The following is a 25730-nucleotide window of genomic DNA, read 5'->3' on the forward strand; positions in this document are numbered from 1 at the left end:
GAAGTCAAAGAATAAAATGTACATTCTTTCTGTTGGGGTCTGGTCAGGTGTGAGGGGGACTTGGGCTCCTGACCTCTGGGCTTGTAAAATCTTTCCTACGGCCATGAAAACACTCACACACACCCACAAGCTTGAAGATGGTGACCACTGCAGAGTGGATCCGATGTCGAGCTGAGCCTCATGTCCAAATCACCCAGTGGTTATGCAATGCACCTCACACCCCCACTACTTGTCTCTTTTTCCTCCCTGTCCTCAAGTCTTGCCTCCAACCAAGCCCCCCCCCCCCGCTTATCCTTTACACCAAACTGTCAAGTGTATTACCTACAGTGAAGAAGACGCCCATAAAGGCAGAGCAAACTGGAGCTGTGTGTGAGAGAGGATGTTTGATCAGGACAGTGCAATGTCAAGACGGAGCCTTGGTGCTTGTGTGTCCTGATATTTTGCCCTTGAAAGTATTGAGACAATTAAAATAAGTGTGTTTAGTATATCCCCCAAAAAGTGTGCACAAAAAAGTGTGAATACATGTGGTGAAAAGTGCTGCAGCTGCAAACTAGTGGCACTGAGCCTGAGCAAAAATCAGGCAACTTTCCACAGCATCTTTCAACGCCATACACATACAGAAGCAACACACACACACACACACACACACACACACACACACACACACACACACACACACACACACACACACACACGCTTTGGCTCACATCCCTACAATGTCCTCCTCTCCCTCCCTCTTCCTCTCTCCTCTTTGAGTCTCACACACTCAGCCCATTGGATCATTTTTAATCCACATCATCTGAAAGTGAGATGTATGCCAAAGCAACCATATGGACATAAACCGCCCCCGTTATCCACATACACACACGCACACACACACACAATTACACAGTAACCCGGATCACACGTGCAAAGCAGGCTGCATACAGTATAGCACGTCACCAAAACAAATTGTGTGTGTGTGTGTGTGTGTGTGTGTGTGGACCCCGCGTGCTGAGCCACGTGTGTGCGGGACCGGCCCACTTCCTACGGTGGCTGGGAGGGGAGGGAATCCAATAGGGTTAATTGACAAGCCGAGCCTTTTACATAACCGCCAGGCTCCATCTAAGTGGTGGTGTCAGAATTCCCCCCGGCGCTGCTACTCTCCCTCCATCTTTAGTCTCCATGACTCCCTCTCCTCCACACACACACACACACACACACACACACACACACACACACACACACACACACACACACACACACACACACACACACACACACACACACACACCATCCTCCTCTATACTATATCTATATCCTCCTCATCCTTTTCTTCTATCCCTTATGGATGTTAAAGCACTAATTCCCATCAGGATGAAAATGCTCCAGATGAAGGGAACGCCGATCACATCGTTTGTTCTTGTGACAGCTCATGGAGTGTGTGTGTGTGTGATTGTTTTTGTGTGTGTGTGTGTGTGTGTGTGTGTGTGTGTGTGTCTTTCCTCCATCTCTCTTTTCTCTCTGCGTAGAAACCAGGTGTGTTCTTAGCATCTGTTACCACGGTGCAGAGGGACAGAGCATCATCTCCCGGGTGACAGCTAGCCTCAACCACAGGTCTGCTGTGGGGAGCAAAAACACACACCTGCACACACACATTCAACGAAATGAACACAATCAACACAAACTCTTTTATCCACCATGTATATATATATATATATATTCATTTAGAAAAGAAAATAATGGTACACATACAAAAGTAAAATAGCTCATTTTAAAAAAAAAAGGCACAAGTATACACCTGTAAACAGAGATGATAGCACACTTGGATCAAGCTGAAGTAAATTAAAACCTTTCAAAAGACACCAGATGGGTTTAACACTTTGCTTTTCATTAAATTAATCTCAGAGGAGCATTTGAAAGGATTGTAAAAAAAAAAACAAACATTAAAAACTCTGATCCAAGTCTGAACAACAGCAGTTTCAAGTTTGGATGAGAACCTTTGACTTATCTATCTTCAAACATATTAAACACATTATGTCTGCTGAAGAAATATTCCTCATCCTGAAGTTTCCCAGTGAGTACATTCTGTCCTCGACTTGCAAGTACAGTGCGTTAATGGAGATTTTCCCAGCGAGACATTACGGTGATAAAAAAAGGAAGAAAGTAAAGTAAATTATTTAAAATATCATCTTGTCTGACATTATAAAAGTCTGAAGTGATGGTACTGTAAATGATACATGGGAAACATTATGAATTTAACGCATTTTTATGAACATTTCACATACTGTATCTTCTTTTGAAATATAAACATCCCTACACTGCATAGGTGTAATTAACTCTTTTCTACTCTCCTGCATGTCACAGTCAAAGACAATCACACTGCAGTGGCATGAGTTATTTTGCAATTTAAATATAAAGTTAGTTTCTTAACAAAATCTAATGTTTTAAGACAAACATCTGATCTACAGGATAAAAAAAAATCAGTTTGTCTATGCAGCAGCAGCAGTTTTGTAATATTGTATTAACGTGTGCTGATTCAGATACTTTGATTGCATGTTCCTCAGCGTGATAACTGATATTTTTGGTATAGTGCAAAGATATAATGAATTTTACTTAAGCAGAGACTGCACTTGAAACTTTACAGACAACTATAATAAGTACAATCAACTTTCCTGCCCTTTTTTCAAAGACAGATACAGTACGTATAATGAATGAAAACAGTTACTGCACATTTCAGTTTGTCAGTGATAAAGAGAGAACCATGACATCAAGTTAAGCTCTTGATATATTGGCAGTAAAAAGTGGCATTTAGCTAATGCAACTCTTGCATTAGCACCACTTGCTCTGGATGTAAGGCGTAGTATGATCTATTCCAACTCCATGATACAGTGATTTCAGAAAAATACATGTGAAACACGTCTGACTCACTGAGTCATTTCCGATGACACCTTCACCTAAACACAACAAAAAAGAAATATTAAATGGAGAATCAAAGCTAAACACACGCGCTAACACAAGCAATGATCTCTCATAGAGAGTAGAGTCGAGGACTTTGTAACGAGAACTGATGCTGCATTGGATGGCTAAAGGGGCTGTCATCAAATGGTCCACAAATACAGCGATTAAACTGGTAAAGAAAAAAGAAGACGCATGAGATGGAGTGTGTGCTGTTTTACAATAATCCAATCTGGTACACGGGAACAGTGCAAACAGGTTGTGTGGTAACAGAGGCTGGGGCAGGTCTTTAAAGGTAAAGCTAACTGTGTCCCAATTCAGGACTGGACCCTTTGAGGGAGACTGAGCCTAAACCTCCTCCCTAAGAAGGAAGATCCAACCTCAAAGAGAGCAAAACTAACGCTGCGTCCACACCAGGCAGATGCAGCGTTTTAATCATAGGCACTGTTTTTCTGATATCTATATCTATATCTATATATCTATATATGCATTTAACTTTACATGTCTAAAACAATCTCCACTAAAGGTCCACTTGTTTTGTAGCTTTCAGAAACCTTTAAGTCTACGTGGACAAGAAGTCCTATAAGTGCTCAAAATAATGGAAAATAAGTGAGTGGAGATTTTAAGTGGAGTTTATTCCTAGCCTTCTCTACTTTTTGATTGTTGTAATTCAAGATAACCATATGGATGCCAATATCAGGTAAATATGACATGATCACCTGATATTTCTCATCTTTATGAACTGACAAAAATGGCCTGAACATAATTAAATAATGAATTAAATAAGGATACTGTGGGCTGCAGAGGATACGCCTCCAAATTCAGGTAAAAAGGCTACAAGTGAAGGCTCCTAAGACTTGGAGGTTTTTCAGTCTATAATATAAGATTAAACGAGGATCCAGCCCCTTATATGGGACCACGTGGCATTACCTCCAACCTGGACCGCCTCCTTCACCACACCTGATTGGGTAAGCAGCATCCAATGTTACATCATCATAGACCATCATCAAGTCATGTGATCCTGGATGACGTCGGTGAGCGGCTCCTTTGGCTTCACGTTGAGAGGCAGTGTGAGGCTGTAAGGGGGCGCTGAGCCGTTGGTGGAGAAGTGGCTGAAGGCCACTGAGGTGTTTTTGGCAGGGCTGCACAGACGCTGGAAGCGCTGCAGGGTCAAAAGGTCACAGTTAGTTAAGTGTTTTAACCTCATCACATCCTTGTCACTCTCTAGGTTGATAATACATTATCAACAGCACGTGGGACTAAACAGATTGAAGAGCATGATGGTACAACCTGCGGCAGGGTTCCCGGGGTGGTGGCCAGGGCATAAATGGCCCAGATGGGAAGCAGGGAGACGGATGATAAGGTAAGGAGCCAGCCCAGCATGGTGGCCCAGACTGGAGCGACCAGGCCTTTCCCCAGGCTCAACGGAGACCAACACACCAGGGAGAACACAAAGGTGGCCTGAAGAAGAGGGAGAGACAGACGGGACTCTGATGACTGAACTCTAATGACTAAAGCCTAAAAAAACTACATTTTACATCACACATTTAATGCGCTACATGACATATATGTGTAATATTACATGGCTTTGCATGTTTGCACATATTGTTATATCTTCCCATTAAATTACAAGAGTATATTTTGTATCCTGTCACCTCCATAGTTGGTTAAAATGTGAGTAATTTATGTGTGTTCAGTGTGTTTAGAACAGATGTCTGGTTTCAGGATGCACACCGTTGATGGACACATGTCATTGGTGGTTGACTGATTGACAGACAGGAGGAGGAATTTGTATGAAATCCCAAACATGCGTTTATGTGTGTACTATTTCACAGCAAGCGGACACTAAACAGTGTGAAAGCGGGTCTGCAGGGAGGGGTCACTCACAGTGCACACAGCTGGGGTCAAGTATTTCCAGCACAGCTTGAAGACAGGCAGGGGGCTGTGGCCGGTCATATCCCTGATGTTGGCACTGAAGCGCTCGGCTCCTGTGGCCAAAACAAGAGCAGCACGAGTGGTTGTGGTTTGGTTTGACATCATGGTTTGGTTTGTTGTTTTTGGTGGTGATGGCCAACTTAGGTTTGATTTTTTTTGCCTTGTATTCACCACTATAGAGAAAATACTAGAAAAATGCCTTGAAGAAGAAAACATTATTTTATTGTTTACATTGTGTAGCAGCACGACCAGGATTAACAACAGCAGTGAGAGTAGTACAACTCGTAGTGAGATGTAGTTGTAATAGTGGTAACGGTACAAGTGGTGACAGTTATGGTAGGAAAACTGTTTAGTATCTAAACAACGTCAGTCTGCTCATGAAGACCATGAAATGCTGCTGTAAGCTCCAGGAAATTAAGATATTTGTGTGGTAAAATACACAAAATCATTGTGACGCTACGCCAAAGTTAAAAAGGGAACAAGCTTGAAAAACATCTATTAGACTTTTACATCTATTAGATAAGTTAATTATAATATCAACGTTTGATTTCACTTCCATATTATTACATACAGCCCGACTGCTCACTCTACTGAAATCCATTTTAGTGATGTTTCGAATGTACCAGATCTCTGCTATGTAGTTGGTTAATTAAATGTTAACACACCTTATAACAACAAAGGTCATAACTACCTGTATAAGACCCAGGCTGCAAGAAAACAAAACATTTCTCTGAATTTATTAACATTTCACAATAAATAAAATATGCCACCATTGCTGTCATGGGTAGTAGCACTTACAGTATCAGTCCTGATCTCTCCTGCTACCACAGCAGTAGTCATAGTAAGAGACTATAGGAGAAGATGTAGTTCAACTGCTGACTGTAAAGGGGAAATTTAACTGTAAAAGAATCTGTGGTATCCTACTTTTATTAATATACAGTAGATACATAAAAAACGAATTATTACCCATTGCTTACATGTATTTAAAAACTACAAGTTACTACATATTTTCTATGTCGTGTCTCATGACTCATTTGGTACCAGTAAGAGTCTCCTTTCTCCCCGGGGTTTAGATCCCAGTTCCTTCAAGACCACGTAACCAGTGACAGAAGAGTGTTAGTGTATGTTAGAGTCCTTAAAAAACTGTGAAATCCCACAGTTATAAAAGAGAGGGGAAAGGTACAGTGGAGTCCTGACCCCTGTGTTAGCCAGTCCACTTAAAACCCTCTCTTCTTCTCTGCTGCTGCACTCACCTACTGCTGGGAGAGCTGTAAAAACAGGCTTCTTTGGTATTCATATGCCCCCACACACACTAACACACGCTCTCCGTTAACCTACTCTGACACTTATTTGCTATCACCTACAATGGCGCTTCTCTTTTTCACATTTCACAGCTTTTATGGCTCTTAATTCTTTGCCAAATACAAAGTTAATAGTCTAAACGCAGTAGCGCTCATTTGTGTTATCCCGATGTACGCACATGTTACATTCCACCCATCTCACACTTAAACAGACAATGTTTTTGTAAATGCTTTAGAGCCTCAGGTCTGGCTGGGATTGAGGTTTCCTGGGGCCGCCAGACTGAGACTGAGCGGCGACGGGGCCCGGGGGCTGATTTAGGGCCCAGAGGAGACAGACAGGGGCCTGGCTAGGAGCCAGTCTCCTTACAACAGTGGGTAGCTGCAGCCATGTTAATATACTGTCTAGTGACTCCAAGTGGAATGCAGAAGGAGGGGAGGAAGTGGACTGGATGACTCTGAGTGTGTTTATCCGATTTCAGGAATTACTTTCATTAGTGATGAAAAAGTGTTTTTTACATATTTTTTTAAAACAATTGACAACAATTGTCAAGATTTACTTAGGCATTTTCTAATTTGGCAGAATGGAGTTCTATTGTCTGACTAATTAGCTCCAACAGAAAGTAATTAAATTCAGACACAGGGTAGAGTCTACATGTAAAATTGGTCTTCAGTAGATTAAAGGAGCACATAAAGAAAAAAGAGAAGGAGAGAAAGGAGGGAGAGGAGAGACAATCAAAGACAAAAGAGAATGAAAAGAGAGGAGAGGAGAGGAAGAACAGAAATGAGGGGGAAAGAAGTAAAAGAAAGTCAAGGAAGAAGGAGAGGAGAGGAGCTGGGATTCGTACCGTAGACCCAGCCGATGGCCAGAGACTGGAAGATGGAGAGGAGCAGCAGGCTGGCTCCACTGCAGGAGAAGTGATCATAGATCTGGAACACATAGAGACCTCCCTGCATCGCCGTGGAAACAAACATCCACCCAAAACAGAGAAAACTCCATTATTTCACAACATTAGAACCAAACAGGCTGGAAGATCATATGCGCCTACACACATCATACACACATCCTCCATCCTGAGTGTGACCTACCGGCGTGACCATGATCAGCCCTATCAGGAAGCAGACGACGCAGACAAACAGCAGCAGCAGCTCTCGCCGGTGACCTCGTCTGATCAGATGAGGGTACAGGTCAGTCACCGACGTCATCAGGGCCTCCAGACTCACAAACTGGGTGTCAGGGGGGAGACAGGGTCAGTGTGTGAGATACCAGTTTTACATTATACTACACATAATACATCAATTCCATCAAAAGTAATTCATCAACGTCAGTGTGTGTGTGTGTGTGTGTGTGTGTGTGTGTGTGCGCGTCTACCTGTGTGTCCAGCCCCAGCATGATGATCATGAGGAAGAAGCACACAGCCCAGAGCTGGGGTAGAGGCATCATGGCTACAGCTCTGGGGTAGGCGATGAAGGCAAGGCCAGGCCCTGAGAGGACATATCACCACAGGAAAATGTGAGGAACAATTCAAACATAAACAGCTGGGCACTGGATTAATTTTATGGATTCTGATTCTGCTTATCCAGTCAAATCCTATTTCTTATACTTATCACATTATATAAGAATAAAAAACGTAACCAAGTATAACAAAAAAATATATAAAAAACATTTATTTTCAGCTCAAGTAGGTCATAAATGATGAAATGTTGAGTAATCTTATTAATAATCTTATCAAATCTTTTTATTTTAATGGTTAAGACCAAAACCACAGATTCCTTTGTCTTTCTCTTAAGACTTTCCAGCTTCTCTCCCCTGTCTGTTGGTGCCCATTCATTCCTACTGAAGGTTTACAGTAAAAAAAACAAAAAGTCACATATATTTAATTATATCTAATATAACTTTAAAAAAAAAAAAGACTGGGTAATTTCCTAAGTCAGCTGGGCACTGTAGTTTTTAGCAAACGTTACTCAAACAGGAGTAAATTGTACATTTGTTCAGGACTATTTTCAGCTGCGGATTAAGACAGATTAATAGTTTTCAGACTGAAATGGAGCTCTGTGGCACAGGGGCAAAAGATATTTTGCGAGCTGGCTACACAGACTTGTCAGTAAAATTAATTTACTGTTGGTTTTGGTCTGTATAGGATTATATGACAAAAACCAAATATAGAACAGGAAAATCTGTTTGCCTAGGTGGTGCTAAGCTTGAGGATGTGGATACTGTGTCTCGTTTTGTTTGCAGCAGTGTTTAAGGAGGAAAACTCTATCGGCATTGCTAAGAGATCAGCTTCTTTTCTGTTTTCCCTTGAGCCCTTTTCCCCAAACATCTCTAAACCCTGTTTCACCTGACTGCGCCACGGTGGCTATGTCCACGCCCTGCTCCTCAGCCATGAAGCCCAGCACAGAGAAGATGGCGAAACCAGCCAGGAAACTGGTGGTGCTGTTCAAGAGGCACAGCAGGAAAGAGTCCCTGGAAGGACACGCAGACACACATATGGAAATTACTTTAGCATTATGGCAGGACACAGCCTGAAGAAGTACATGTGGAATTAGGAGAAATCATTAAAGCAATGGAACAATAAAATATTCTTATGGGGAAAGTGAAGCTGGGCAGACAGTGAGGTCTTGATTCTGGTCTCTGGCCTTGTATCATGGAGCTGTGGCCTGTTACTGTAAACACAAGCCAAGAGTTTGGCTCTGTGTGTGTGTGTGTGTGTGTCTGTGTGTGTATGTGGGAGTCCTAGAGTGTGGGAAACATGGCAACGAGGGCTTTTCTTTAAGGTGTGGCTGTATCAGTGTGTTTTCTCTCTCCATTCCAGCCATTCCTTCTGGAAGCCATCTGACCAGTGGGAGCTCACATCTTACATTTCAAGTGAATATGGTTTGTCTGAAGTGGAGCTTAAGGAGTTGTGTAAGCTGTTGTGTGGTTGTGCTGTAGTGGTGTGTGACAAAGTGTCTCACTTATAGCAGTCGTTGTTGTATTTGTTGTAACTGCCCAGGGCTGTGAGACTTCCCAAGCAGATTCCATAGGAGAAGAATATCTGGGTACCTGCATCCATCCATACCTTCAGACAGAGAGAGAGAGAGAGAGAGAGAGAGAGAGAGAGAGAGAGGGGGAGAGGGAGGAGAAAATGAAAGGACAGATATGAGGCAAGTCAACAGCAGCTAACAGCATTTCTAAGATCTAAAAAGTGACTATTGTGTAAAAGAACAATGTGTGTTTGGTGGTAAGATGCAAACTTCTGGACACATCTTATTTCCATGTGCGCATAATGTAATAAATATGTCTCTGAACTAAATAAAAAGACTGATGAAAAGTGTGAACATAAGTTTTGGAAAAAGTTTTGGAAAAGTTTTATAAAAGTCAGAAAATCTACATCATCATCCCTGCGGCCTGTACAGTGACAGAGGTTGTTAGACTCTTTTAAATCTTCACAGTGTCTTGTATTGCGGGCAGTGCGCTTTGGTGATCGATACTTGATCTTGTCAAACACTTCATTCAACTCAGAATACCTGTATTTACTTGCAATGCTTTCATCTTTTTAAAATTTTAAATATCAGGCAAGTGCAAATTCCTGAGGAAGTCCATTTTCATTTACACGAATTTAAAAAGACGTGTGCACAAAGAAATAAAACCGATGTTACATATTATCTACAATGAGAGGACAATGTGTGTCATTAACTCCAGTTAATCTGTTAATACTAACCTTGAGAAACTGGCCTAGTTTTTCTCTCCTGATAAAATTGTTTTCTCATGTGAACAAACACTTTCAGGTCTGTATCTCTTATAGGAGCCACTATATCACCTGAAAGAATGACTACAAGAATAACAGATGTTTTTATTGTTGCACAGTCATCTGAAGTGTGAATGTGTGTGTTTGTACCTGAGGGTCCGCCAGGCGAGTGTGGTTGGGTTTGAGGTAGTAGATGATGCCCTGGGTCGCTCCAGGCAGGGTGGCACCACGCACCAGTAGCACAAACAGCATGACATATGGGAAGGTAGCTGTCAGGTACACCACCTAGAATGTACACACAGCATGCTGGGATGTGGTCAGGACGGCACGGAGACAGAGAAAACAGGAAGGACATGTCTGTGATGTCCTCAAACAGGGATGAAATACTAAAAGAGGGAATCCTGGAAAGTTGGAGTCTTAAACCTGTTTACAGATGGTGGTGGTGACACAACAAAATAATTGCAGTGCCCAGTCCCTTATTTCATTTGCTGGCCATATGAAAGAAGAAGATTTATGTTCTGTTTCTTACCCTGCCACCCCTCTGGACTTTGCTGTTTCAAAAAACACAAGATCGACCTTGTGCAAGTCACTTCTACAGGATATGGCCTGGCTTATTTTAAATGAAAGCACATTAGGGTAAACATTTTGTCAAGCTGGCACCACTAAAAGTATGCCGAATTAGTTATTAGCAGTTGCCGTTTGCAATGTACTCATAGATGTACGGAAAAACTATCACTGAAACACTTGATACTGAAGAAAACTTAAAAATATCAAGATTCTCAGGCAAGTTCTGGAGTTATAAGGAGTGTCTTTTGCTCTGAAGGCTGGAAATGATTCACTTGTTTCAAAATGTTTCCTGCTTCTGCTTGATGTTGGTGAAATCCTCATGTCAGAAAGAAAACACTTCCCAGACTTGGAGGGGAAGTCAGTGAAGGCATCATGCTGCGTGATGACTGGTGTGTTTTTTTGCTCACCTTTCCGGTGGACTTGACTCCCTTCCAGACACAGAAGTAACAGACGAGCCAGACGATGGCCAGACACAGAGCCAGCTTCCAGTTGATTGGACCCAGCTCGTCCAAATTGCTGGAGAGGCGGAGCACCTCTCGTCTACAACAGACACACACACACACACACACTGCTGTTAATGCCTTACACCAGGTGGTATTCTGAACTGCATGATAAACATCCTGAAAAACCACCAGTGAGAGAGACCAAGGCACTCACTCCCAAAACTCCATGACGGAGGAAGAGGCGTTCTCAGGCAGGCTGCTCATATTGGCTGTCTGGTTGTTGTGGTCAAACAATACACACGCCTCTGCAGACACACACAATAGACCCTAGTTAACCATTAAAGTTTTACAAAGCCGCCTCAAATTGCATCGACAGACGCTTTTAATTTCCCGTCTTTACTGACCAGTGTTCCACGTGTTGTTACAGTGCGACCAGGGCAGCTCCGCCTGGAAGCTGTAGGACAGGTAGAAGAGAGCCCAGGCCAGGATGACGATGTAGTACACGCAGCCATGCAGGATCATCACCTGGCTGGCATAACCAAGCCCTGCAGACATATGAGAAGACAGACAGAGACAAGGTGTGGCAGCTCTCATCTTTAAATGATATCCATTTATAATCATAAATAGCCGTCGTCTGTTCCAAGTCTCTTGAGTTTCATATGAAAGCATCCATTTACTGAGACACTCGACTTGCAGCCCACATCGAGTACATCTTCATTAGGAATGAATGGTGGTCTTATGAGGCCTTGAGTGGGTTAGAAAGCGTAGGCTGTTTGCAAAGACAAATAGCTGTTTGTAGTATGCTCTAATGAAATTCAGGCCTTTATCTGGTGATACAACAACAAATGTGCAGAGCAGTGAGGAATTCCTACAGAAGATTTTCACTGTTTGTATATCTGACATGGTTGACTTCTTTCATATTCGCCCTCGGGGCATGTCTGTTAACACTGCAGACTGGGTGAAGTAAACCAAACTGTACTCTTATTAGGAACCATTATCAGTGTTACATTCTTCATTAAGGGGTCTGGTGTGTAAGGTTATCCAAGTGGAAGGGTGTTTAAACCCACTAAAGGCAAAACTCCACCCTGCTGAAGTGTCCTTGAGCAAAGACTGAAACTATTCTGCAGCTGCCAGACAAAGCAGTGCCCTGTAGCCCCAACAATCTCACCACAAGGTCTGCTCAGTATTTGGAGTTTACCATGTCATGGAAGATCATGTGATATGAATTAAAACCTATTTGCATTTTTGTAAATAAAGGCAAAGTAGTGTCTCTGTATAGGGAAACGTGTTTATTACACAGAGGCTGGGGAGAGTAGGAACCAAGTAACTCATTTTATAAATCTGGTCATGTCAGATCCCTCTAAAACAAAAATATAATTCCCGTTTTTATTGCTTGGCTTCTGTAGCGACTAAGTTACTGCTTCTTAATTAGCAACCAATCACAGTTGGGTCAGTGAAAAGATTTACAGCATCTACTCTGTGTCTCAAGGCAGCATGGATACTGACTGCTGCTGTTTGCATTCACATCTGTTTGCATCTATAAATAAAACAGCCGAGCAGACTGAGAGATCAAAGTCCTCAACTGGTACGTATGGGTGGCCCAAAACAAAACTGTAAACCCCTGCAATCTGTACAGCTTCCAGCCCTGAAGGGTTTGGATTATCCAGGATCATGTGTACAACTTAGATAACTTCACACAGTGTTTTATTTCTCTTAAAAAAAAAAACAGCACATGGATGAGGGCAGGTTCTGTTCCACCGGTGTAATTGTGTGTTAAGTTAATGCTTAACCATGACCCTTTGCTTAGATAGGAGGATGGCATTCAGCCTCAAGTGTGTGTTTTTGTTGGCAGGCAGAGAACGTGTTGCCTTCAGCGCTCCTAAGTTGTTTTAATATACAAGCTGAGATTCAATATGAAGCGCACACGCATGCAGCTAGCACAGAGTGCCAAATCTTCTGATTGCGGACACACTGTTTATATGGGTTTTGTATTGATGTGGACACAGGAATGCTTTGAATGCTTGTGCCTGCAAGGAGGACGATTAGGAAGAAAGACAAAGAAAAGTAAAGGAGAAAGTAGAAGAGAGAGAAAGTCAGTTTTTGACTTTAGAAAAGGCATCAAGACAGGCTACCACACACTAAAGCCATTATCCCACTGCAGCTGTCTCTATGTGTGTTTAATTTTTTCATAATCAATGTGTTTTATGTGTTTTTTTTAAATACATGACTTGCATAATTTTCTAAGTTGCAGCCCTAAACAAAACCTGCATGTTACAATGATGTTACACATGTTAGACCGAGAGAAGTTTACCTCCAAATAATGGGCAGATAGACCTCCAGGCGCCGACACCTCCCAGGCTAGTGTACTGTCCCAGGGAGGTCTCCAGGAGGAACAGGGGGATACCGCACAGCACCAGGAACAACAGGTAAGGTACAAAGAACACACCTGGACACACACACACAAGTTGGTATGCTTTTAAGGACCAAAAATCTAACCCTGAAAAAGGCTTTTCCCTAGTTTTCATTATAATCTGAACTCTATAACCATGTAATCATCCCAAATTAACCTCAACACTGTTATAAAACTACCTAAAATAGTAAAAATAAGTGTAATGGACGCATTTTGGAGAAGTGTTTTCATCTGTCCTGAGGGGGGTAAGCAGAGTATACAAAGACACAGTTTACAGAATGATAACTTTCTATTTTCTTCCCCCCTGCTCAGCTATCCCTCATGCTTTACCTCCTCCGTTCTTGTAGCAGAGGTAAGGGAACCTCCAGACGTTGCCCAGCCCGATGATCTGCCCTGCCACAGCCAGGAGGAACTCAGCCTTACTAGCCCACTGGCCTCTGGCATGCAGGCTATCTTTGGTGGCGTCTTTCCCACTGGGGGGGCTCCCTTGGTGGAGCTTGTTGAGCAGCGGGTCCCCCTGCTGAGGAGGTACTTGGTCGGTCATGACTGGTTCAGGCAGGGACACACACACACCCCTGAGGAGAAAAGAGAAACCGAGCAGGTTGATACATAGTGTAAAAAGGCACGGTCGCTGAACCAGATAGAGGACAAGCAACAAGGTTTCACCTACATCTTCGCAGCTGGGATTGAAAAACCAGAATGCGGGTGTATTTTCTGACAGTTGGTCTGGCTGCCTCACTTATCTGTGATGTGCGTCTCAAGGACGAACTTTTGTGGGTGTGTGTCTTTTATCTGTTCTCTGCAGCACACCCAAGGCCTAAATTTGGCTCATTTCATCTTGTGCTTCTGGCTGAGGATTTTTTCTTTCATAACATTTTGTAACTTTCATAAGATCTATTTAACTAACATTTTTTTGTCTCTTCTGTCTCCATCATATTACAACCATGTTTACATAGGGATCTCTGTGAGTTTACAATGATCTTTCCATGGTTTTAATGTGGTAATTTCACGCAGTTTATTGGGGGATTGTTTTGTGGTACAGGCAGACACATGCTTAGGTGTAATTTGTCTTTTTAACTGATACATAATCTTACATAACCTTGAGAAACTTGAGTCTCACTCTTCCTCCACATTGTACCCTGCTGTGCCATGTGACCAAATAACACTGACATAACGCGCCTTTCATAAGCCACCTTTCACCATCACTGATAGGCTACTGAAACTGAAACCAACAAGGGGATAACTACATTGCAACAACACAAGAGTAATCTGTACGTATGGTTATTCCTACACATTATGCCACACATGAAACGCATCCAGGATAACGCTACGCTATCAGTGCGGAATTGGACAGCGGAGGCGTGGGGAAGTCTCACGATGCTTTATAGTTGCCACCATCGATAATTTCCGCCGAAACTGTTAATTAATCCTCGCTTGGTACGCGGTATGAAATGAAAAATAGCAGCGAATTCGTCATTACACAGCCTACCTCTGCGTTTCCTGTAGTTCTCTACACCGCAACCACCCCCGTGTCCGGGTGATGGAATGGTTTGTTCCGGCTAGGAGCAGCCGTGAGTGAGGGGCTGCCGGCCGGTGCACCCTGACAGGGACTGTATTTGGGTCTACCCCGGCGCATGGATTTGCATCAGCGATGAACAGGTTACAAAATGAACCACAAGGCATTATGGGCATTGCAGTGTTTGCTGGTGTTACAAAACGACAACATTTTGAATAACTATATTTGTTTCATTTCTTAATACTCTCATGGCTATGAACAGTGTGTTTTATTGATGGACTTGATAGACATTATTAAGAAGTAGTTCTAATGGCTACTACTGATATGACAAAATAAGGCATTATCTATGCCATGAATTCAGCAGTTGTGGTTCATGACTCTGCCTCCATGAATACAGTTTTCTACTCCGCTGCAAATCTCGCCCCTCCTTGAATTGTGATGTATAAGGCTTAAGAGCACGCCCCCAGCCCCTCCCAACCCCTTCCCAAAACTGTATTGTTCTGTTAAACGGACAAATACATGACAATAGAACATTAAATGAATAAACTAATGCTTTACAAACATTTATAGTCTAGGCTACTTTGCAATGAATAATAATAGTAGTAATAATAATAATAGAACTAAAAATCCCTGTTATTTGTGCATATATAGTGTTTTGTTATTGTCCTCGTGCATAATAGCTGAAATTTGAGAACAACACCAGCCTTTAACTCCATGTTAGGAACGCTATCTTGTAAATGGTCTTGGCGTCTTAACCATTTAGGCCACCTCGCGCAGCTTGCAGCACATTTAACGGGCTGTGTCATTGCAGTTGAGCATTTATAGCCACAGTAAAAAAACATAAAAAACAAAACACTATGCTCTAATGAGTTCATTCAGAAAACTGCATTCTTATGCTTAGACATATTAGGTTACATTACTAGGTCTATAAATCACATACAAAAATGGAGGACATTGTACTCTGACCTGCAGGTATATGCACACATGCATACCTGTGTTTCAGCTTGGAGGACTATTCTGTAATTAATCATAATCATTAAACTTTCTGAAAACCTTAGACTTTCTAAAACCTTACGATTAACACCCAAAGCTGTGGTGCCTATGGCTTCCAAAATAGCAAATCATTAATACTGTGCATACCAGAAATTTGGTTGGACATTTAATTCATCCAACCAAAAAAAAAAAAAAAAAAATCTACATCTACAGCAGGGGACTGAACAAGGCTCTCCACTCTCACCATCTGTTTTTCGTATCTTTATCAACTCATCTGCTGCATTACTTACTTTTTTAGACATTTAAACACAATCATTGAAGTTTAAACTCAGGATCAGCCTTTATATACAGTTTCAACCTGTATTAGAATTACTGTAACTTTTGCAACTGCAAATGTCTATATTCTAGACATTTCTATATTTCTATCAAGCTTAAGTCTGAAATTATTTCCTATATGAATTTATAATTCACTTCACTCTGCCTCATTAGAAGAGGAAATTCTCACAAGAAAATCAAGAAGTCAAAGGTCAAGAGTCAGGAAACGGTAAAAAGTCTTGCAATCATACAATGCACTAATTTCTCAACTACACGTGTGCACTTCACACACACACACACACACACACACACACACACACACACACACACACACACACACACACACACAGAGCCTGCATATATTCTCTTGGACTGCAGACTCTGCTTTGCTGCTTTGCTTCCCAGGGGCCAAATAAAACCCCAGTGTTAAGGGTCCTTCAATACAGTCGCCATTGTTCTGCCGTGACAAACCTGCAGCCCCTGTGAATGTGGTGCCACGGTGTGTAACTCAGACCAGGCGTAGCTGTGCACAATCTCTGCGTGCTTTATGGCTGCTTTTAATGGTGTCTGGCATCCAGGGCAGTGGGTCACTGATATACAGTGGTAGGCACTGTGAAACTCCTCCAGCCTGTGTCTATCTTGTTGTTGAAGCAAGACTGTAGGGTGTTATAGAAAGTGGAAAAAAATTGTTTTTATTATGTCATCTGCTTCAAGTTCTCCCTATGAACAGGAAGAAAGTGCAAAAATATGCAAATGTACAAGCACAGCATGCAGAAAAACAAGTGCTAATATTACACACCTGCAGCAGAGCCAAGGGCTTCATTATACACAAAAAGACACATTCAACCAAATGCAAAGGTTTGAGTCAGGTGTTAATATTAAAACTTGTGCCGAGAGGAAGCTGCACTCACCAGTATTCAATCTTTTCCCTGTTGTAGCCTCTTGATATTAAGCATTACTGTGCAGTTTCATTGCATCATGCTAAACGATTTAGAGTTCAGCCACCTCTCTTTGCTAGTGTGTGTTACTGATGTCTGCAAGTTTTGGGATTGGTTAAAAAGATCATCCAACAAGCTGAAGGTCTCAGGTTCACTGTGCCATCCAACAGACACCTAACACTTGCCTGATCCTTCATTGTAAGCCAACCTGGGTGTCAGCCATATGTCTAAAGTGACAGCACACTACTTATGCTGGATTAGTGTGGCTTGGAGAAATATAAGCACACTCCAGAAGAGCTGCTCTACTCTAAAAGCTGTGATCATTTGGTTTCTGTTTATATTCAAGTAATTAATGAAAAGCTGAACCAAAACTTAACAAGGGATTTAATGACTTGACCTGAGAGAAATATGATTATGTGTTAATAGAGAGATTTTCTATTTTTACGCCCCATTTCGGCACTGTGAATGTTTGACAACATAAGACCATCTATTTGATTACAGTCTGCCAACTATCAGACCAGAAAGGTCAATGTAATTCAGTGTTTGGAGGATGATTCTAATTTTTTTCCAGACACGTTAATCAGCTGCCTCAACATTCAGGTCAAACACCGTAAGAAATTAAAGTGGTCTTCTTGCCTCGTTTGAACCCTTTGAAAGAGGAGGCCCCGATGTGGTCACCATCAGACCTCTAACTCCTTACTCCTTTCCTATACTCTACTTTCCATGTCCTAAATTGGTAAACATTCCTGTGGCTTACCCCCCTTCCTCTTCAACCTGTGTGAAAAACATACCTTGTAAAAGAGGAGTCATTTAAATGTAACCTCTGGCCTTATGTCCACACTGCACAGGGCTCCCCTGAGGCTTGTGGTAGGCGAGATATTTGGTGCTGATAATCTTTCCTGGAGATTTTATGGGAATGTTTTGAGGGGCAATTCCCTACATATGTCTTTTAACCACACTGGATAGTCCCGTGAGGCGTTCGTGCTGCTGTCAGAGATTTGCAGCCTTGAAATATCCGAATCCCGTCTTTTACATTATGAAACAGAAAGACAAAAAGAGGTCAAAGTGTCTATAGATAATTTTTTGACATATTTAAATGCAAACAAAGTGTAACCTAAGCTGTCTTTACAGGCTAGTCCACAATCATATCAGCCCTCCTACAGTCAAATGGTGTATATAGTTAATGAACAGTTTTATGTGTACAGTGAAGTTCTGTAGAAATTCATGCTAACCATGGCTGGACTGTGACAGACTCAAAACACACTCACTGTAGTGGTTTTGTGTCTCTTTGTGGTTGTTTTGCATCTTTTTGCAAACATTCTGTCTGTATAGCTTTTTTACATCGCTTTATGGGGGGTTTGCATAATTTTACATCTCTTTGTTGTTGTTTTTGTGTCTCTTTGCAGTTGTTTTGATTCTCTTTGTGGTTGCTTTGAGTCTTTCTCTGGGATAGATTGTGGTGAAAACCAGCGATCCCAAGCCAAGCGAGCTATTTTCCCCTGCTTCCAGTCATCATGCTAAGCTAACAGTCTGCTGGCTCTAGCTGAATAGTTAGCATATGAGAGTGAGAGTGGCACTGATCTTCTCATCTAAGTCTCAGCAAGAGAGCGAATATTTCCCAAATGCCATGCTGTTTGTTTAATATTTTAGCCAACATATTCTCCAACCCATCGCTGGAACAAAGGAGGGCAGAAAAATACAGAACAGAGCATCATAACCTGCTTAAACCAACTTCCGAAACTAAAACAAACACAATACACCAAGAATGTGATTCATAAAAACAGACTGACAGTCCAGTTCATGTCTGCATCCTCAATTCACCACTTTTAATCCACCTCATCCAGATCCAGATCCAGATTTTGGTGGTTGCATTAGCATCATAATCAGGTAACCAACCTTCTGTAAGCACAGTATGCACAGTTTATTCAACTGCTGTTTAAAAAATAATTATAAGAGCTTGTCTTGACTGCTTGAACTAAATAAGTCTGGATTCATTAGAGGACAGCGCTTCCTGAAAATACAGATGCCTCTGTTTGAATTGAGACTAGTTAGATCTGAAGACCTTGTTTCTTGAGGTGGTCAATTAATTGGATGAGTCCCACTTGTTTTTAGGCAACAATGCACAAAGTTTTTATAATCACATATAGTTACACAGCTCATTTGCCTACGTGGTATTAAATAGATAATATCATGCAAATAGAATGGTACAGTGAGCTTTTTTGAGGATGTGATTCTCAATAAAGACTCAGCCTGTCCTCATACTGAACTTACCTCTGTTTGTGTGGATGTGGAGTCTCACTAAGCCTTCAATGTAGCACCTTAATGAGGTGGATTAATTAAGACCCTGTTCGTCCAGATCATTTTACAGAAAAGTGAGTACGACCCTGCGTCTCCCTCGCCAATCCAGCCCTTGCTTGTGATGAACCAGGCTCTGAGGCGAATCAAGGCAAGCTAAACAAACTGGGATTCCTGCTGCTCACTGAGCCTGAAGCCAGGGGCTAAATGATCACATCATGGGACTTTTATAAGTGTGGTCACTCTACATTTAGCATCTATCCTCAAGCAATAAAAACAACGCTCTCTATGTTTAAACCAAACAATGTTAACATCATGGTTTACCAGTGTGACAACTAGGAAGTTAAATTTAACACCAACTGTATATAAGATATAAGTATAGTGTTTGATACAGTAAGACTTGTGTGAAAAGAACTTTTAGATGCTATATAGACTCCTGTGGTGATCAGATAGACTTTGCAAAAGAAGCATATGAATGAGTGTGAAAGTCTCCAGCCAGCAACTCAGCTGTACAGTGATTTAAACATCTAATCTGGTTGAGGCTCCCAGACCTTCACACTCTGAGCTGAGGTTGCCCCAGGGAGGAATGCGGTGCTGGATTATCTCAAAACATCAAATAATAAGCCCCCCCCCCCCCCCCCCCCCCCCCATCACCGACAGCAAAGAGAAAGACTCCTGTTTTTCATCCCCGTGGAGAATTAAAGCCATGAAGAAAACTCTGCGGGAGACCAACTTTGAAGGCAAGTTAATGAATTCACTGGATGGAAGCTGCTATTTTAAGCCCCAAAAAATAATAATTTGATTAATCATCACTGACTAGTACCCCACATATTTCCATTGTTGTGCACATGGCAAAGTCATGGGGGACCTGCAATGTAATTATATCATTACAGGCCATCGCTTCCATTATAACCAGATTTGATTATTTTATTGCTGCGTTCTCTGCTGACTTGGCAGCTCTGACTGGCGAGGTTTTGCATCCCATAGATGGCCAATGCATACGCTTGGATGCCGAGAGACGTAATTGAGGTTAAGCACATCGGTCAAGGGGCTCTTGGGAAACACTGCTCCACCGGGGATTTGTCATGGGGCTCCCTGACTCTCTGACCGGCCAGTTTACTGGCAAACATTTCTTGGTATGTTACATCAATTTGACATGATAAGCTGAACACCAACTGAGGTGAGGGATGAAAAATCGCAGCTGTAGCTATCAGTGAGGACACCAAGGTCATGTCTTCTGTACTGTATTAGGGAATGTGAGTGTTTTAACCACCTGAGGAGGAGTTTCCATTCTACAGTTACACACAAATTACACATGGTAGAGTGCTACGTTTTTAAACCCTGATTCTGACATTTACTGTCATCAAAACTCTTATGAGGCCAAAAACATAAATTAAAATAAAGGTATTTCACATTTTTCCACAAAAATTATATTCCCTGCGCTGTGGGGAAGGCTTTAAAAACATTTAGACTATTGTGTAGGAACATAACGTGTATTTTATGATCTGTATGTTTTTTATTGTAGCTATACTGTGGGTGGACATACTGTAAAAGCTAGTCAGGATTTCTGTTGGGGCACTCCAACCTTACCCTACTATAACTACTACTTACCATCCATTATTATAAGGAATGGAAACTACACTGTAGTCAACCCAAAGAGCATAAACTTGGAGGGGAACTCTCTTATGCAGTGGGCTGGTGATTAACCTGTTAAGTCGCCTATTAGTACACTGCTGTACTCAGTAAATGATGTAATACAATTTCTTCCTTCTTCCTACATTTAAGTACCAGCAGAAAACAGGGAGTATTTTATCACTACCTGATTAATACAATGAAATTACACTGTACTGTAAATCATGGACTGTATTTTAAGTTTGACTGACATTTTTACAGACCTTTTGGGGGGTTGGTGAAAAAAAGAGGGCTTAGGTGGAGCTGGACTGGGGGACTGGGTGAGTGGGTTACTAACACCCTGGTTACAGCCCTGACTAAGATGCAGCTGCTTGTTGGCAATGAATATTGTAGTGATTTGATCATCTGTTATTCTGCTCTGATACTGAAAAGACACTGAGACAAGTATGACTAATAGGCAGATAATCCATCATATTTTTGCAAAGATATGAATAAGTGGAGGGCAGGACATTGAATAACAAGCACAATGATGAAAGCGAGCTAGATTGCATGTCATGTCTACAGTGAAGTGACCACATAATATTATGGAAATACAAATCAATTAATTATCTGATACACAACTCCTTAGCCTCCCCAGCCTCCTGCAGCTATCATAGTGAAGGATGTGGTTCATAAACACATTGTAGCATCAGGTTTTTCCTCGCCCCGCTGACATACAGTGGAACTACGGGGATCTTGGCGACTGTTCAGTGCTGCTGGGGGAAAACAGGGCCCTTGTTACTGGTTTCAGTTATTCTGTTAAATGCTCCTGCCAACAACCCATCAAAAGGGCCCGACTGCTCAACACAGGCCAAAGTCCTACCACATGGTGATGACAGAAAATTGGATTTGCCAGATCCAAGTAGCTGCCTCAGCAGTGTGGTCGGATCACAAGAAAGGGTTGGAAACATCCGTTGTCAACTTTGGCAGGCATTACAAAGTCCATGCAGCTAAATAGGGACCACAAATAAAACACTTGTGCTGTAACACAAATGACATCACACTATATATATAGTATATATAGTTTAGCAACCATGTTGTTAGAGAAACTGCACAATAACAATGGCTTGTAGCTGTGAGCAGTGTTCACTGATTTCTAGATTTACACCATTATATTGAACATTTAGGGAAGTAACTGACTGTTGGTTTGTTTTGTTTAATATGGGTTTCATTTTTAACATAGTCCAACAGAATGACTGAACTAACACTGAACTCAATGCACACAGATGATCTGAGTGTAGGGCAAAACATTCAACAATAATAAAAACAAGAAAACTGCTGATTTTTGAAACAGAACTGGTCATGACCTTCCTTTTTGCTCTGAAATAAAGGTTAAATTCAAGATCCAGTCTGGTTCAGGTCATAGCAAAAACTATGCTCACACTTTGTTCTTTTTACAACAAAGATCTCCCGTATATCAGAAATGTTGCTTAAATAATATTACTGGGAACGGTTGGCACAGTGCGCAGATCTTTCATTTGATTCTTGCCTTTAGTTTCACATTCGGGAGAGACAGGTTGCAGGTTATCCCATAGACCGCAAGAGTAAATAACCTTCTTTCAAATAGTTTCTAAAGAAATTATTTACTGATGCTACTGACATTGTAAGCTGATGTTTGACAGACATTGGTTAAGATGGTTCTCCCTTGTTTGGGTATAAATGAGTTATTGAACCTGTAATATTAGTAAAAAACTGCTAGACTACAAACCAACACTGGACTGTTGATAACAGCATCTTTATCAAACTGCACTGATTGCATTGTGTCATTGTGTTTGCCTACAGTATCTTGTGTTGGTCGCTGAGTGGAAAAATATTGGTCATTTAAAGTAAGACTATGTCACTTTGGTAAGAATAAACAATAACCTTCTCTTAAAAAGGGAAAGTCTAATCTATCGGCAGTACATCAGCACGCTCAGAGGTTTTGCTGACACAGTCTTACTTGGTCTTGTATGACCATTAGCTTACAATGGCAATTGTTACCCAGCCTTAGTTAGGTATTGTTCTTACTGAGTCAGTTTAACTTTCTGGCTCTTTAATCCTGCAACTGTCACTTAAGCTGTCTTTATGTGACCAGTGTCATATATTATAAGAGGTCATTTTGAGGCTACAACACAGTGTAACACAGCAGCACAAGCAGAGAAAAGTAATAATGTCAGCAAAACTTCTGCTATTGGGAAATATCTACCAAACATATTGCAACATTTGCAACCAATAGTGTGACTGCCACTGTGCAACCAGAGCAGAAAGAGGTTAGGGGCTTTGTTTTCCCTAATACCTATCAGTAGCTTCCCCCAAGTAGGTTACTTATTAATACACCCAGGTGTTTTACTCTGCCTTTATCATAGCACTGAGATTGGGGTTTCTAGTTCAAATTGGGATTCTCATGGTTGTTTCTTGCTTTGGATGTTAGCCAGGCTGATAGCAGTAGCCTTGTTGCTAACACTACCACTAGCAACCACAAACAAACAAGTCATTGTCTTTTTTATAATCTAAATCAAATAACACATTTCCTGGTGCTGGCCTTTCTGACATGAGCAGTGCTTAAAACCTGCTGCATTCTTCTCTGCAACAGCGGCATCAACATTAAGACCACTTGAAGTAGTCTATTGCCACTTTCAGATGTCTCGACCTCGTTTAGCATACTCATGGTAAACTTACCACTGAATTAGATCTGTTTTAAATTTCACTTCATGGCAACAACAGTGAGGGATATTCTGTGGTGTAAAACTGGTTTTTATTTCCTTAAATAATTGTCTGCAACGTTGTAAAGGGCCAGTATGTACAGTAAGGAAGCGTATGTCTGTCTGTTGATATCACTGCAGGTTTGGTCAAAGTATGCACTCTCTGATGGGCTCCAGTTTAATATTTGTATTTATTAACCCAGTGACTACAGTACGTGGTTAAAGATTCAGACTCGGGAAAGCAGAGCCAGGTGTTAACGTCAAATAAATAATAACTAACATAAATTCTGTACTGATGGGGGTTTTGGACCAGAACCAGTAAGTACCCCTGAGAGTCCAACTTGAACCTTCATAAGACTATTTTCATGCTTTTATTGTTACATAACTGGATCACATTATTACTGTTGCTGATAATCTGACTAAACTGACATTTTGCGTTGTCATGCAGGTGTGGCCATGGAGACTGGAGGTGATACGACCACAACAATGGGCGACAGCAGTGGAACACAGAAGTCAGGCACACCGGAGAACAAGCCCACGTAACATGTGTCAAGGCTGAGAATGACTCAGCTTTTTGTAGCTGCCAGTTTGCTCTGCTGTAAGAATGACTTCAGCAACAACACAAACTGTTTTACCTCAAGCTGTATCAGTGTTTTGATTATGGCCATCAAATATTTTTTGGACTGTTATTCTATCCACTATACTGTTGAATTATATTACATATTATATTACACTGGAGACTGCAGACATTCTGTCAACATGTCTCATTTACTTGTTCAACTTTCTATCACATTTGCCTAAACAGATAAAAACTGAAACACACTCACATACACAAATCCATACTTATATAAATATTGTGCACCTACCAGTGGTTATATTGTGTTCTCTCTGCAGTCTTCTAGATGAAATGAGTCATTGCAGGAAGAGTGTTTTCTCAAAGAGCAAAAAGAAATATACATGGTTCAGGTGGGAGGAGTTAACTGGCTAGATATTCAGGTGAGTCTGAGGGCGAGGGTGGGGTCCATTGCCGAGCTGTGACTTTTAATGAAACTAATCTAGACAGATATTCACACACAGCCAAAATGACTCACTCACCTGTGGGGCTTGCAGACTCACTTTTCAACATTGGTCTTGTCCTAAAGGAGGGCTGCTGCATTAATGCATGCTGACAGTACTGACGACATCACAGGTGCATAAGATGAGGGAGGTGGAGCTGACAGCATTGTGATCATTTTCATGGAAGGATGACTGTTTCTGTTAAAAAATGGTAAAATATAACAAACTCAATCAGCTAGAACTGATCAGACTGAAGATATGAATTCAGCCTTAATTTCCAGCAACAGCCTCTTCAGCGATTCCTTATGTAACCCAGGAAAAGATGAGGTTGACTACTTGACGTTGAAGTGATTAAACACGTGTGAACATGTGAAGGTGTGGGGGAATGAATGTGCATTTACATAGATATTAAACAACATTGGCATCATCTAAACAGGACCTGGGTGGGGTGTGAAGCTGGAAGCCCTGCCCTCGTAGGAATGTTTAAATCATACCAGTTATCGTTTTTACAACAAAGATCTCCTGTACATCAAAATGTTGCTGAATTAAAATTACTGGGAGCACAGTGCTCCGGTCTGGCACAGTGTGCAGATCTTTTATCTGATTCTTGCCTTTAACTTGATTTTGGATCCAACACCTGTTTTTTTTTTTTTTTTTTTTTGGTGTGACACAGACAAATGCAAATGGCATGAGAAACAGTAAATGACAGAACATGCTGAGCTTTCATTGTCAGCTCATAATATGATTACAGCTTCAACTTTTATTTCCCAGTTTTGCAATGTCCGGTTGTTCTTTCCCATTTTTCTTTATTTTTTCACTTTGTTTCCTCTTTCTGAATTGTCTATAACTTCACTTCTTGTTTTGCATACAGCTGCTAACAGTGGAATCTACATCAATGCTTTGTTTGGCCTCACCTGCACCCCGCCCAACCACAGCCCTGTGAG

General features: G+C 41.5%; 1 protein-coding gene and 1 long non-coding RNA gene across 8 annotated transcripts in view; one reads left to right on the forward strand and one right to left on the reverse strand.

The window, feature by feature from the left end:
• Nucleotides 1-1656: 1656 nt before the first annotated feature.
• Nucleotides 1657-25730, reverse strand: part of LOC139609929 (sodium- and chloride-dependent GABA transporter 2-like) — a 120483-nt gene continuing 96409 nt past the window's right edge. For 2 of the 7 annotated variants that reach the window (XM_071464994.1, XM_071464993.1), the window contains 15 exons: nt 24826-24984; nt 13652-13896; nt 13223-13357; nt 11316-11456; nt 11126-11216; nt 10876-11008; nt 10052-10186; nt 9129-9232; nt 8513-8637; nt 7543-7655; nt 7260-7397; nt 7019-7121; nt 4825-4925; nt 4228-4398; nt 1657-4099 (listed from right to left, as the gene is read on the reverse strand). In XM_071464994.1, coding sequence (XP_071321095.1) covers nt 3944-4099; nt 4228-4398; nt 4825-4925; nt 7019-7121; nt 7260-7397; nt 7543-7655; nt 8513-8637; nt 9129-9232; nt 10052-10186; nt 10876-11008; nt 11126-11216; nt 11316-11456; nt 13223-13357; nt 13652-13865 — 1860 coding nt within the window. In that variant the 5' untranslated portion in view covers nt 13866-13896; nt 24826-24984 and the 3' untranslated portion in view covers nt 1657-3943. Of the gene's footprint in view, nt 4100-4227; nt 4399-4824; nt 4926-7018; nt 7122-7259; nt 7398-7542; nt 7656-8512; nt 8638-9128; nt 9233-10051; nt 10187-10875; nt 11009-11125; nt 11217-11315; nt 11457-13222; nt 13358-13651; nt 13897-13991; nt 14712-14810; nt 15198-16616; nt 16786-19354; nt 19498-24596; nt 24707-24825; nt 24985-25730 lie in introns of those variants that run through there. The other 5 variants (XM_071464992.1, XM_071464996.1, XM_071464995.1 and 2 more) reach the window with 5 other exon arrangements.
• Nucleotides 14870-24712, forward strand: LOC139609930 (uncharacterized). Its single transcript, XR_011685413.1, has 3 exons — nt 14870-14980; nt 24179-24328; nt 24625-24712. It is a non-coding gene; the product is annotated as an uncharacterized lncRNA (long non-coding RNA).

Source organism: Trachinotus anak, unplaced genomic scaffold, assembly GCF_046630095.1.
Source record: "Trachinotus anak isolate AG129_WGS33_773 ecotype Australia unplaced genomic scaffold, CSIRO_AGI_Tana_v1 ptg000026l, whole genome shotgun sequence".
Classification (NCBI taxonomy): Eukaryota; Metazoa; Chordata; class Actinopteri; order Carangiformes; family Carangidae; genus Trachinotus; species Trachinotus anak.